We start from the raw sequence: 15,115 nt of genomic DNA on the forward strand, positions 1-15,115 counted from the left end.
CTATTTGTCTTCACAAATAGACTTTAACATGGACCACAAACAGATTTAAGAGAGATTATTAAGATCAAGAATACCTAACTCATTTCTTAAGAAGAAAAACCTCTCTTTTGGTAATGGTTTTGTGAAGATGTCAGCTAGCTGCAGTTTGGTCTCCACAAACTTCACTTCACAGTTCCCATTTTGCACATGATCTCTGATGAAATGATGTCTTATTTCAATATGTTTGGTCCTTGAGTGCTGAATCTGATTTTTGGTAAGATTGATTGCACTTGTGTTATCACACATCAAGGGAACTTTGCTGATTTGTAAACCAAAATCTGCAAGTTGTTGCTTGAGCCATAAAATCTGTGCACAACAGCTACCAGCAGCTATATATTCAGCCTCAGCAGTAGAGAGAGCAACACATGCTTGCTTCTTACTATGCCATGAGATTAGGCTTGAGCCAAGAAGGTGACAAGTGCCACTTGTGCTTTTTCTATCTAGCTTGCAACCTACAAAGTCAGAATCTGAATAACCAATTAAATGTATTTGAGAGTGAGAATGATACCATAGTCCTACAGATGATGTTCCTTTGAGATATTTCAGAATTCTTTTTACAGTTTTGAAGTGTGACTCTTTAGGATTTGCTTGATATCTTGCACATAGACACACCGCAAACATGATGTCCGGCCTACTAGCTGTTAGATAAAGCAAAGATCCAATCAAACCTCTGTATTTTGTTTGATCTATACTCTTTCCAGCAGCATCCGCATCCATGTAGCAGCTTGATGGCATTTGAGTGCTTGCTTCTTTGCAATTCTCCATTTCAAACTTCTTGAGAATCTCCTTGCAATACTTTGATTGACTTAAGAAAATCTCATCCTTTGTTTGTTTAAACTGCAATCCAAGAAAGAAAGATAGTTCTCCCATCATAGACATTTCAAACTCACCTTTCATTGCAGCCACAAATTCTTCACACAATCTATCTTGTGTAGCATCAAAGATGATGTCATCAACATAGATTTGCACAAGAATTATTTCTGCATTTGACTTCTTGATGAAGAGAGTCTTGTCTACCATTCCTCTTTCATAACCATGAGATAGCAGAAAGTTGCTAAGCCTCTCATACCACTGCCTTGGAGCTTGTTTCAGTCCATACAAAGCTTTCTTCAACTTGAAGACATGGTTAGGATACTTGTGATCTTCAAAACCCGGTGGTTGATCTACATAGACTTCCTCATTGATGTAGTCATTCAAGAAGGCACTCTTTACATCCATTTGGAAGAGTTTAAAACCACTCATACAAGCAAAGGCCAGCAGCAACCTCACATCCTCCAATCTAGCCACAGGAGCAAAGGTTTCACCATAGTCTATGCCCTCTTCTTGATTGTAGCCTTTAGCAACTAACCTTGCTTTGTTCCTAGTAATCACTCCATCCTCATCTAGCTTGTTCCTGAAAACCCATTTCGAACCAATAATATTCATTTCATTAGTTTTAGGGACAAGAAACTATACCTCATTCCTTTCAAATTGATTTAGCTCTTCATGCATAGCTTCAACCCACTTCTCATCCTCGAGAGCTTCCTCAATTGACTTTGGTTCAATTTGAGAGACAAAAGCTGTGTGCCTGCAGTAGTTTGAGATGGAGCTACGTGTGGAGACACCTTCCTTTATCTGCCCTATGATGTTATCCACTGACAGATCTCTAGGAATCCTCCACTCTTTGGGCAGCTCACTCTATTGCAGAATTTCAATCGGTTGTTTCTACGAATCAACCGATTGTTTTTCTGCACAGATTTCCAGCTTCTCCAAACTGATGCTCTGTTCATCTTCCTCAACACTGATCTTTGGGATCTGACTGATTTTGCGATCTACCTCATCAAAGACAACGTGAACTGATTCTTCTACAGTCATCAACCTTTTGTTGTAGACTCTATATGCATGGCTTGTGAGTGAATAACCAATGAAAATACCAAGGTCAGCTTTTTCATCAAACTTTCCCAAGCTTTCCTTTCCATTGTTGAGAACAAAACAGCTACAGCCAAAGACTTTGAGGTGACTGATGTTGGGCTTCCTTTCATTGAAAAGTTCATATGGAGTTTTCTTCAAAATGGGCCTTATAAGTACCCTATTCATCACATAACAAGAGGTACTCACTGCATCTGCCCAAAAATACTTAGGAAGTGATGATTCACTAAGCATTATTCTAGCAAGCTCTTCAAGAGATCTATTCTTCCTCTCTACAACTCCATTTTGCTATGGTGTTCTTGGTGCAAAGAAATTGTGCAGAATCCCCAACTTCTCACAGAACTTGACAGACTTCCCATTCTGAAATTCTCCTCCATGGTCCCTCCTTATAGATCCTATGTTGCTGTTCTTTGTGTTTTGTAGTCTTCTTGCTAGCTTTTTGAATGCAGCAAAGGCATCACTCTTTGATTCCAAGAACAAGGTCCAAGTGTACCTAGAGAAATCATCAACAATAACAAGAGCATAATAATTTCCACCAAGACTCATAGTTCTAGAGGGTCCAAAGAGATCCATGTGAAGGAGTTCAAGAGGTCTCAAGGAAGAGACAACATTTTTGGTTTTAAAAGAACTTTTCACTTGTTTCCCTTTTTGGCATGCTTCACAAATGTGATCCCTCTCAAACTTGAGTTTTGGCAGCCCAATCACAAGATCTTTTGATATTAGCTTGTTCAAATGATTCATGTGAATATGAGCAATTCTTCTATGCCAAAGCCAAGATTCATCTTGCTTGGATAGAAGACATCCAATTGAACATGGTGAAGAGATATCTAGAAGATACACATTATTAACTCTCTTACCTACCAACATTACCTCTTTGGTGTTGGGTAGACAGATTTCACATGTGTTTGTCTTGAACATCACTTGATATCCCTTGTCACAAAGTTGGCTAATGCTCAGCAGATTATGCTTTAGGCCTTCAACAAAGAGCACATCATGAATCACCAAGATGCTCTCATCTCCTATGGATCCTCTTCCAAGAATTCTTCCTTTGTTGTTATCTCCATAGGTGACATGACCCTCTTGCTTGAAGGATATTCTCAAGAACTTTGATTTGTCCCCTGTCATATGCTTGGAGCATCCACTGTCCAAGTACCAAAGTTGCTTGCTCTCCTCCAAGATTTCCTACAAAAGAGATTTTCAAGTACAAAGGTTTGGTCCCCTTATGAATGTGGGTCCATCTGGTTTATACTCATCAACAAAAGCTTTATTTCCCTTGGGAATCCACTTCATAAGCCCTTTAGGAACAACATGTTTTCTGATTTTACAGAATCGCACAGAATGGCCTCTTTTCATGCAATAGAAGCATGTAACAATCGGTTGTTTCGATGATCCAATCGATTGTTTTTCTGGCATTTTCGAAAATGATTTTGAAAATCTATCTTGTTTGTTTTGTGGATTAAAACCCAATCCAGATTTTCCAAAAACACAATTTTGAGATGCTAGCACACTCTCAAAGTTTGATTGGCCTTTAGAAAGCTTATCCACTGTTTTAACAAGATAATGGACCTTCTTTTCAAGATTTTCGCAATTTTCGCAAACTAGAGTATCACACTTGCAAGAGGAATTTTTGTAAATGATTTCCAGATTTTCAAAATCTGTTTTTGAATGTTCTAAATCCTCTTCCAGTGCCTTTACTCTGTTTTCAAGCCAGCTATTCTTTTCTTTTAACCGATTCAAGAGAGCCAATCGGTTGGCTTTTTCATGCGTTTCTTGAAAGGCTTGAAGTAATTGACCATAATTTTCAGAGTTTGAAGAGTTTGATGAACTTACACTACTTGAGTCATCCTCTTTTCTGGCCATGAAGCAAAGATTGAGGCTTTTATTATTTTGCCTTCTCTTTCTTCTCGCTTTACTTTTTGTCATTGCTTCCTTTGGTTCATGAGCAGCCTTGAGTGTCTCCCACATTTCCTTAGTAGTTTTGCACTTTGATATCCTGAAAAATTCATTAGTATCTAGTGCAGAAGCTATAATGTTTTGAGCAGACCTATCAAGCTGAGCCATCTTACATTCATCATTTGTCCATTTGGACAAAGGTTTTGCAATGAAAGACTTATCCTTTTTGAACTTTGGAATGTAAAGACCATTCTCAATTGAGTCCCAAATTCTTTGATCAATAGATTCAATAAAGATTTTCATTCTTGCTTCCCAAAATTTATAATTCAATCCACAGAATAAAGGTGGTTTGTAGATTGAAGCACCCTCCTCAAAAGATAGTTTTCCAGCCATAGAAAAAGAATTTTAGATCAACTTGAATAACTTTCAAGAACCAAGTTCTTGATGCCAATTGTTAGAATATATGGCCTTAAACGAGAGGGGAGGGTGAATTGTTTAAGAAAGATTTTTGTAAACTTTTAGCCTTAGAATGAAAATTCTTCAAAAGAACCTTGATTAAGGATTCAGTTTTTCAAAACAAACAGCAAAAGCACAAAGCTGGAAAAACAATCGGTTGTTTTAGCGAAATAATTGGTTGTTTATACCAGTTTCAAAATGAAAAAACTGAATTTAAAGAGATAGGGATAGAGAAATTGCACACAGTTGTTTATACTGGTTCACTCCAAATCCAGAGCTACATCCAGTCTTCTCTGAAACCCTGAGGATATCCACTAAGCAATCACCACTTGATCACTTACACAACAACCAAGAGAATGACCTTGAACACCTCAAGAAACACACTCTCCTTGGCCAACACTAAGATTGCTGATCTTGAACACCTCAAGAACACACAGGCAATCTCAGAAAAACACAGAAACGAATTGTTCAACAGATTACAAAGATTACACTTGTTACATATGAATATCTGAAATCAATACAACTAGAATCCTATTCCAGCACCTTGATCAATCACAAACTCTTAAGCAATCTCAGCACTTTGAAAGCTCTTTAGAAAAATTTTGTCAAAAGATCTTCTTAATTCTCAAATTTGTTTTTCTTAATATATTCAAAGATGTAGTTTGTTATCAAATCTTAACAAACTCTTAAATTGCATTAAAAGATTGGTAAAAACATTTAATGACTGGAGCGTATTCATTTAAAGCTCAGTCAAACACAAAACAGTTTTTCTGTTATGGTTCCAAAACAAACAATCGGTTGTTTTGGTACTTAACAATTTCAACCATTTAAAAACAGTTTTCAATCTTTCTCAAAACACCTAAGTATAAACAATTGGTTGTTTCGACAAAACAATCGGTTGTTTCAACTTAGTTTGAAAAACATTTTACTTTCATAAAGATTCAGATGCTAATTGTTTGAGATTTAATACAAGGGTGGATTACAACATATAAACTACCCCAGAACAAAGCTTAAACCAGCACAACAACAACAAGCAAAGCAGAGGCTTCAACATCCTTCAAAGGATTTGGATTCTTCAAAACATTGAACATCACAAGGTTCAACAGTTTCGACAAAACAACATGTTGTTTTTCACTTAGTTTGAAAAACACTTTAATCTTAAAAGATTTAAAAACATTTTAGCTTTAGATTCAACAAAGAGTGGATTACACAGATAAACTACCCAGATCCTATCCTAAACACAACAACAACTTCAGCCTTGCATCAAACACTTGGATTTGGATTCTTCAAAGCCTTTGATTACTCTTGATTCAACAATAGAAACTCTTGTTGCAACTTACAATTTTGCTCCTTAAACTCTAGCCTCACACGCTCAGTCTCCTTTCTCATCTCCTCCATTAAGTCTTGACGTATCTTACTCGTCATTTCTGCTTTGGTCTCTGAGGCGAGGATGAGGATGAATGTCGTGGTGAAACTCCGAAATAATGTTTAACTCCAACCCCTTTTGCAACTGTACGTACACAACCAGGGTCCTCAGGTCGTCCAACTGCTTCAACTAGGATATCTTGACGATTTTGAGGTACAAAATTACCCTGCGAGCTTTGCTCAACCAAGGAATCCTGCAAAAGACCAAAATCATATAAGTTTTTAATATAATTAATGATTTAAAATAAATACAAAAGAGGGTAAAAATAAATTATAATTTTTTTGGGACTATTTATGATTGCTCATAACTATGTGTACCCGACTTTTTAATTCAAGTCATCTTCCATTTTTCGTGGCAGGAAGATGGTGATGGAGGTTCACTGACCCCTGTATCAATCTCAGAAGCAGTCCCCGCTCTTGATTGCTCCTTTTCCATCATCAATGATTGTTCAAACTGATTATACCCTGAACGAGACATTAGGTGCGGGGTCACATTCTTTATTGTTATGTCTTGAGCTTTCTTTCGACGATCCTGTCATAAATGAAATATACAAAGTGAATAAAAATAATATTAAGTAATTAATGTTATGATCCACAAATAAAATAGTTAAGTAACTTCACTTACCAATCACGCTTCAGATTCACAGCTTTGAACAAAAAGATGTCATGTCTTCTCATCAATATTAGTGCACTTTAAACAAAGATTTTAGCCTTTATAACGTCCAAAAACATAATTCGTCATCAGCTGTGACTTAAATTGACGAAATTTAATGGCGATATTAGATATAATCTTTGATCTCAACGGTTCCACGTTAGGGATCTCAAAATGCATCTGCTAAAAAATATCATGAAATTAAAATTGATCAATTAATATTAAAAAAAATATGATAACAATAATAATATATACATTACAAGGACATCCTCCCAAAGCATGTTCTAGTTGACCTCAGACACATCATCCCATGAATTTATCAATATGGAGAGCCTCTCATGAGCAACGACTCAAATATAGCTGTTAAAAGTGTCATTAGGACCAAAAGCCACTTCGGTGTTGACGTCAATGTTGAGAGGTGTCTTCTCACCACTGGCACGACTCAATGAGAGATGCCTCAGTCTCTGTGGATCTTCTGGAAGGGGGTAGAAGAAATCAGAGTTTGATCGTCAGCCATATCTGTGTTAAAAAATTAGGTAACAAACATTAGTTAAATTGCATCGAAAGAAAATGATATAAAATAAATACATAAAATTCTAAATTTGTATTATCAAAAACATTTCTAAATTTGTACATTGGGTTGAATGTTCATACGTAAATTCCATCAATGTGGTCTTTACGGGTTGTATGTACATCATTAACTACATTGTCATATTTATTTATTATCATTGGTGTGAATGAATGAGGGTCACCATTTTCAATATCATCAATTGTCTTCCCTTGTTTTTTCCCGTGTAAAATGACATACCAATGTTCTGACGTAGAATCTTTGACGTAGAAAACCTGAGATGCTTGTTGAACCATTATAAATGGCTCATCCCGATAACCTATCTTTTGAAAATCCACTAATGTAAATCCTGATTCATCAATTTTAATCTTACTCTTATTATCAACCCATTTTCACTTGAAAATTGGAACATAAAACTTAGTATAGTCAACCTCCCATATCTATTCTATAATACCATAGTATGTCATTGAGGAGTTGTATCTTTTGAAGTGGAAAACTACATTGACTCAACTTAGAGAGTAACACCACAATTTTGAACTGTACTCTTTTCATCCATAGACTTCGTGTAAAATATACAATTGTTCACTTCGTAACCTGTACAAGAAATGACATCAAACTTCAATTCAGCAACCAACTAGGTCAAGGTCCCCAATGTCGTTTAAGCCTTTAAGACCTCATCTTTAAACCAAGGCATGAAAGTTGTTCTATCATGTTCCATTAAGACCCATTTCTCTGGTTGTCTTGGGTTATTTACCTTCACAATGGCCTTATGAGCATCTATGTAAAGTATAACCTCATCTATGTTATTCAATATATACAAATGTGTTTGCAAGACTTCTGATCGAGATTTTCTTACCACATGTACACCATGTAAACATTTACTTATAGAACGCTTGTGGGGCCATGAGTTGGCTGGAAAACCTATTGGATTTGATTTTGACATGTACTCTGAACAAAGTTCAATACTTTCTTCAGTTATGTACCTTTCAATCATTGAAACTTCTGGGCGATAATGATTTTTGACATACTCTTTCAAAATTTTCATATACCACTCAACAGGATACATCCATCTTAAGTACACTTATCCACACAATCTAGATGAACCATGACGTCAAAAAAGGATGGAAGAAAAAACATCTCTAATTCACACAAGATAACAACAATTTCATCTTCAAGTTCATCAAACTTTACTATATCAATGACTTTACAACAGATGAGAGTGAAGAATGAGCACAAACAGGTTATGGTATGTCTAATATTTTTTGGTAAGATCCCACGAATAACTACCGACTACAACTATTGCATCAAGATGTGACAATCATGAGACTTCAACCCAATTAGCTTCAAATCTTGCATTGACATTAGGCTCTTCACATTTGAGAAATGTCCTTGTGACACTTTAACACCCTTTAGACATTAACAAAAACATATTTTTTCATCTTTTGACATGGTGTAACAGGTTGGGGTCAAATATGTACGCTTACCCATTTGTATTGGTGTCAACTCGTCTCATATGTTCATTTCAATCAAATCTAAACGAGCATTTAAACCATCCTTCATCTTTTCGTTAATGTTAAGAAGTGTACCAATTAAACTATCACAAACATTCTTTTTAACATGCATTACATCTATACAATGTGTGACTTCTAACCTCGACCAATACAGAAGATCAAAGAAGATTGATTTTTTCTTCCATATGTTTGTCACAAATGACTTCTTTTTTGAGTTACCAAAGGCGTGGTTTATGTTATTTACCTTTTTGTAAACCTCAACAACAGTTAATGGAGTTGGTGGACTACCAGTCTCTCGATGTTCATTAAAGGCTTTTTTTCAACCTCCGGTAAGGAGATGACTTCTAAGAAACCTCTGATGCCAAAGATATACTTTCTTCCTTCCATGTTTCAATTTTTGAGAAGCGGTGTCTTCTTCGCATATTAGACATGTTTTATGACCCTTAACACTATACCCTGATAAGTTACCATATGTCGGAAAGTAATTGATGGTGCGAAATAACATGGCATGCATCTTGAAAGTTTCATTAGCAAATCTGTCAAACACTTCAACACCCTGTGATCCCATATTAACTTTAAATCTTCTATTAGGGGACTTAGATAAACATGTATGTCATTTCTTGACTGTCTTGGACTAGATATCATCATAGACAATATCATGTATTTTCTCTTCATGCACAATCCAAAAGGTAAGTTGTCAATAACTAGTAAAACAGGCCATGAACTATGAATCACACTCATTACCAAACGAATTCATTCCGTTTATAGCTACACCAAGTCAAATATTTCTTGATTCTTTACCAAACTCTGGAAACTTGTCATCAAATTTCTTTCATTGAATAGAATCAACTAGATGTGGGTACATGCCATCACATTTTCTCTCATTTGCGTGCCATATAAGATTCTTAGAATCATTTGTGTTTGCAAACAAACGCTTCATCCTTGGAATGATGGGAAGATACCACACAACCTTGACAAACAAACATTGCATAATCCATGGTGGACCACATATATTCTTCGGATACGGAAACACTTGATAAGTTTAATAATTCACCATGTCATGTCTATGTTGTATAAGATCGACGAAGCTTATCACATAGAAGGTGCTCCTTGATTTTTTTTAATATCCAATGTCCTTCTATTCAAACAATTAATGCACGGATACCTAAACTTTACTCCATCATGACCACTATTATTAGCGTTACGTTGTGCAAATTGTATAAATTCTTTTAATCCTCTTTCGTACTCATTACTTATGCAAACAAAGTTAATCCGATCTTGATCCATTATGTTCTATAATGGTCATTCAGGTGTTACTAATGTGTGTGAAATCTCACGTTTGTCAAGGATCATGGACTCAATACCAACACGTATCAATTGCCGACGGTCGAACACCCCCAAACTCAATACCAACACGTATCAAAGAATTATAAATATACATGCAATATAAAATTAACAAATTTAATTACAGTTATAAATGATAAAGAATATCAATTAAAAATCAATAAATTATTTATAATCTAATTACAAAATCTAATTAAAAATTATTAAATTAATTATAAATACTAAATAATATAAATCTATTTACAATCTAACCATTTATTAATTCTATTCTAACCTAACAACTAACATAATGTAAATATAAATTAATAGTAAATACAAATTATAATAAATACTAAATATACAAATTAAAAATCATTAAATTAATTATAAATATTAAATAATATAAATCTATTTATAATCTAACAATTTAATAATTCTATTCTAACCTAACAACTAACATAATATAAATATAAATTAATAATGAATATAAAAATTAATAATATTAAAAAAATATTAAGAAAAACTTTAAAACACCATCAACCTTGTGTGTGAAGCAAAACAGTGGTGAAGGGCAGCGACAACGACGACTAGCAGCAACAAAACCAGTGGAAGCAAAAAAAACAATGGTGGCAGCCAATGAAATAGTGATGCCATCTAAGAAAATCTTTACCAATGGAGGAGAGAAACCAATAAGAAAAACCAATAAGGGAGACAAAAATAATAAGCAAGGGAGGAGAATGTAATGAGTGAATGTGAAGGGAAAGAAACTTACAATGAGTGAATGTCGCAACGAAGATGAAGAAGCAGGGAGTACAAAAGTAAGAACAAGCGAAAAGATAAACGAAAAACGAAAGCGTAAGCGACATACTTCGAATTAGGGTAGTAAAACATGTGTAAAACGGCGGTTTAGATAAAATTGTCATTTTACACCAAAACGCCTTGATCTAAAACAGTCAACCATCATTTTATACTAAAGCGATGTGGTTCCTCCCACAACTGTCATTTTACACTCGTTTTAATTTCAAAAATATCATCACATTTTAATGAACAACATTTGACAGTAAAAACAATATGTAATTGATGTCATAAATGATTTTTTTTTACACTAATGACTATAAACTTGTAAACTACCCATACGAACTATCTATACATTGCAAGTCTCAACCTGAGGTGATGCACATAAATTTCTCAAATCTTAATTTAAACAAAGTTAGACACTGAACATAAAAAAAACGGTTTATTAATTCAAATCAAACAATAAGTATCTATTAAACATCAAATCAAAAGGTGTAAGCAATTAATTAATCTCGGATGGATGGAATCTAACAATGAGTAAAAAATTTGGTGGCATTGAGCAAACGCAAGTCTTGTTATAAATGTAAACGCAAATTTCTTGAAAAGGAACAACCGTTTACAATTCATTAACAGCTTGTGTTTAGTTCCTTTTACACATGCAATGATGAACCTTCTCTGCTAAACATTCCCCAGCAAGCAATTAAATTCGCAAAATCCAGCTTTCTAACGTGAGAATGATGCTGATTTAATTTAAACCACCTCCAAAAACTTTGTTTAAAAGGATTCATTGCATAGGCGGTTCCAAACAACATTATCTCCAACATGATCAGCCTACCTTTCTAATTACTTTAAACAGATATTGTAAAGTAGAGATTCAAAGACGGTGATTCTGCACCATCAGACATCAATCAGTATTTACATTGCTGCAATCATGAGCAATTTTCATACTAAAACACGATGCATAGTCACATAAAATAACGAGACTTTCGCCAGATTTTTAGGGATTCTTGGTTAACTACAAAGCTTCTAGCGTTGACCATGAAGAGAAAACTACTCTTATTTTCCATCATGGATTTCTCAGGTATGTAATGATGATTACGTGTCATTCTTTTGGGACAACGAATGAATCTATCACTAGTACAAGGATCCTATACTTTGTATTTCTTTACACTAGCTCTGGTGCTATAGTATTGCTTTGCTCTTTTTTTCTGTTAATTTGACCAGGATCACAGGCTTGCAAATGAGAATTTTATTAGGAAGGGGTTGACTTCAAGGATGATCAACATTATAATTATCATAAATTTCATTTGGGTTTGACTTATTCCACAAACTACAGATTCCTATATATACAAAGATGTGCTGAACCAAACAATCATTATTTGAGTTTACAAGACATATATAGATACGAGCTAGGAATTGTACAATCCTTACAAGTGCACCAATGTTTGAGGACATTATCTATTTTACTTTGTGGGGTTTGTTTCCCCTGCTACTTTTGCTAGTTTCTTTCCACTTCTTGAGGCACGAGCACCGCTGCAAAGACAAAAGAAAGCTGCCACCAGGGGAAATGGGGCTTCCATTGATAGGGGAGACCATGGAATTCTTCAATGCTCAAAGGAGAAACAAATTATATGAAGAGTTTTTTCATCCTCGCATTCTGAAGCATGGGAAGATCTTCAGAACAAGGATCATGGGGTCTCCAACTGTGGTTGTGAATGGAGCTGAGGCCAATAAATTCTTATTGTCCAATGAGTTCAAGTTGGTGAAAAGCTCTTGGCCTTCTTCATCAGTTGAGCTCATGGGAAGGGACTCTATCATGGAGAAAGATGGTGAAAGGCACCGGTTCCTCCGTGGTGTTATTGGCACAAGCCTTGGTTATGCTGGACTTGAGCTACTAGTTCCAAAATTGTGCAACTCTGTTCAGTTTCATTTAGCTACAAACTGGAAGGGCAAAAAAAATCTTAGGATTCACCGTTCAACAAAAGTCCTCAGTTTTAGCATAGTGTTTGAGTGTTTGTTGGGGATCAAAGTGGAGCCAGGTATGTTAGATACCTTTGAAAGAGTGTTGGAAGGAGTGTTTTCCCCTGCAGTTATGTTTCCAGGTTCTAAATTTTGGAGAGCAAAGAAGGCCAGGGTGGAGATAGAAAAGATGTTGGTCAAAGTGGTGAGAGAGAAGAGAGAGGAAATGGAAAGAAGCTTAGAAAGAGAACAAGATGGAATGCTGCTGTCCAAATTGGTCTCTGGGATGATCCAAGGGGAGATAAGTGAAAAAGAGGTCATAGACAATGTGGTGCTACTAGTTTTTGCAGCTCATGATACCACATCTTTTGCTGTTGCTATGACATTCAAGATGTTGTCTCAGCATCCTGATTGCTATGGAAAAATTCTTCAAGGTAAACTAATGTCAACAACATATTTAAATCAGTGTTTAGTTTTTATGTCTGTACCTTTTAATCAATAAAAAGTCATACTTAGAAGTGTATAGATTATTTTCTCTCTAAATTATCAACAAAGTAGTTAAAGTTGATTTTGAAAGTACTTAATTTTATGCAGAACATGTTGGCATAATGAGCAACAAAACCCGGGGTGAGAATCTGACAATGGAGGATATAAAGAAGATGAAGTATACATGGCAAGTTGCGAGAGAAAGCATGAGATTGTTCCCTCCTATCTTCGGTTCTTTCAGGAAGGCTATTACTGATATTGAATATGAAGGATTCATTATTCCAAGAGGATGGAAGGTGAATACTACTTTGTTCTTTCCTTCTAGTACAGATTGAATCCTTGCATGCATATCTAAAGATTGTGAATTTGTGAAGTAAATGATGTAATTGGCAAAAGGGGTGGTTTTCTTGGTTCTTTCAGGTGCTATGGACTACATACGGGACACATTACAATGAAGAGTATTTCAAGGATCCTATGAGTTTCAAGCCAAGTAGGTTTGAGGAAGGAGTAGCACAATATGCATTTGTTCCCTTTGGAGGAGGGCCAAGAGTTTGTGCAGGGTACCAATTAGCCAAGTTAAACATCCTTATATTTGTTCACTATGTTGTCACCCAATATGAGTGGTTCTTACTCCATCCAGATGAACCTGTGACAATGGATCCCTTGCCTTTCCCTTCCCTAGGAATGCCCATCAGAATTTCTCCCAAGCATGCATAAAACCAACCTCAAAATGAATTTGTTTTAGTGTTCTCTTGGAACACATTCACATTATGAATTAGGCAATAGTTAATATTACTTTGTTTCCCGTCCTATGTTGTCCTTGAACTCAGGCGTTTGCACATGTTACTTACTTGGATATATGATCCGATTAAGAAGAATATTCAGCTCGACATAAAATATGCACATGAGCAGCATGTTTTGAATATACTAGATAAACACAAATACATAATGTTATGGTAAACAAATCCATTGAAGATCACAGATCGTGAAAAGATATTGCTGTTACCATTATGGCATTTCCAAAAACATTGCAGCAAGTGGTAAAACACATTATTTCTTATGCTTCTTTTAAATTATCAAACTCTGATTCTTTTAGAACCTTCTAATTAATGTTTAATTGATGTTACAAGGACCCTATTTATAACAGACAAACTCACATGGTCTTTCACATATACTACTATATACGAATACGTACAAAACCTGAATATACATTGGCTTGAAAGCAACCAATCTATCTTCTAGATAGGTGAAGATCCTCACATATCTCCACCATCAAGTATTAAATATCAAAACATAATTGAGAAGAGAAATCTGCATTGAAGATCACAGTATCATAGAACATGTATCTTTTCACATTCTTATTTTACTTTTAAAAATGTCATATTATGTTTCTAAGTAAAATATTCCAACTTTCTTCAGTTTTCTTTTTCACAAATTCTCTCCTGTTTTTTGTGGATAATGCACATGAAATTAATTTTTTAATGAAATTAACAAAAGTTTCCTTATTACATATTTTGACCGTAAAATGTCCTCTATTTCTTAAAACATTATATCAAAACTTTCTTTAAAAAAACATATAAAACTCCCTTTTACTGTAAACACATCAATAAATACTTACAAGGGAATAAACTTTAAAAATATTAATATTTAAATGATAAATATTTGAAGAAAAAATTAAATAATATAAGAGAATAATCGAGGAGGATAATTGTAATATATTCAAAAGATAGAAAATACTATTTAAAATGTTTAACAAATACGAGACTTGTATATAATATGAGACCAAATCTATAAACAAAGACACTTTTAATTTAAATGAAAATAAATAATTTATATAGGTTATTTGTAAAATAAAAATGCTTTTTTTTGTAATCAAATAGAAAGAGAAGTTAATTATTTCTACACACTATTGTAAATGTGTTTAACATTAGAAAACAAACGTCACAAAGCTGCTAAATAACTCAAAATTTGAATGAACTCTGTTATGTGTGATGTGATCAATTAAAACCATGTCTATTTATTTAGTTGACCAATATAAAGTCCAGAGATGATAGACTTTTATTTCATATAGTCTATAGTTTCTCAAAACACTAGAAAAGG

General features: G+C 34.6%; 1 protein-coding gene across 1 annotated transcript; it reads left to right on the forward strand.

Annotated features, from left to right (window-relative positions):
- The first annotated feature begins 11,446 nt into the window (after positions 1-11,446).
- Positions 11,447-13,891, forward strand: LOC137825513 (taxadiene 5-alpha hydroxylase). Its single transcript, XM_068631195.1, has 3 exons — positions 11,447-12,963; positions 13,124-13,311; positions 13,436-13,891. The coding sequence occupies exons 1-3, from the start codon at positions 12,012-12,014 to the stop codon at positions 13,730-13,732; spliced, it is 1,437 nt and encodes a 478-aa protein (XP_068487296.1). The 5' UTR covers positions 11,447-12,011; the 3' UTR covers positions 13,733-13,891.
- The last annotated feature ends 1,224 nt before the right edge of the window (positions 13,892-15,115 follow it).

Source organism: Phaseolus vulgaris, chromosome 8 (genome assembly GCF_000499845.2).
Source record: "Phaseolus vulgaris cultivar G19833 chromosome 8, P. vulgaris v2.0, whole genome shotgun sequence".
Lineage (NCBI taxonomy): Eukaryota > Viridiplantae > Streptophyta > Magnoliopsida > Fabales > Fabaceae > Phaseolus > Phaseolus vulgaris.

What these genes read in the sequence shown, in the direction of transcription:
- LOC137825513 (XM_068631195.1), top strand. Translation starts at nt 12,012, where the DNA reads ATGTTTGAGGACATTATCTATTTTACTTTGTGGGGTTTGTTTCCCCTG. An exon ending in CTATGGAAAAATTCTTCAAG is followed by an intron (nt 12,964 to 13,123) that starts GTAAACTAATGT and finishes AATTTTATGCAG; the next exon opens with AACATGTTGGCATAATGAGC. An exon ending in TTATTCCAAGAGGATGGAAG is followed by an intron (nt 13,312 to 13,435) that starts GTGAATACTACT and finishes TGGTTCTTTCAG; the next exon opens with GTGCTATGGACTACATACGG.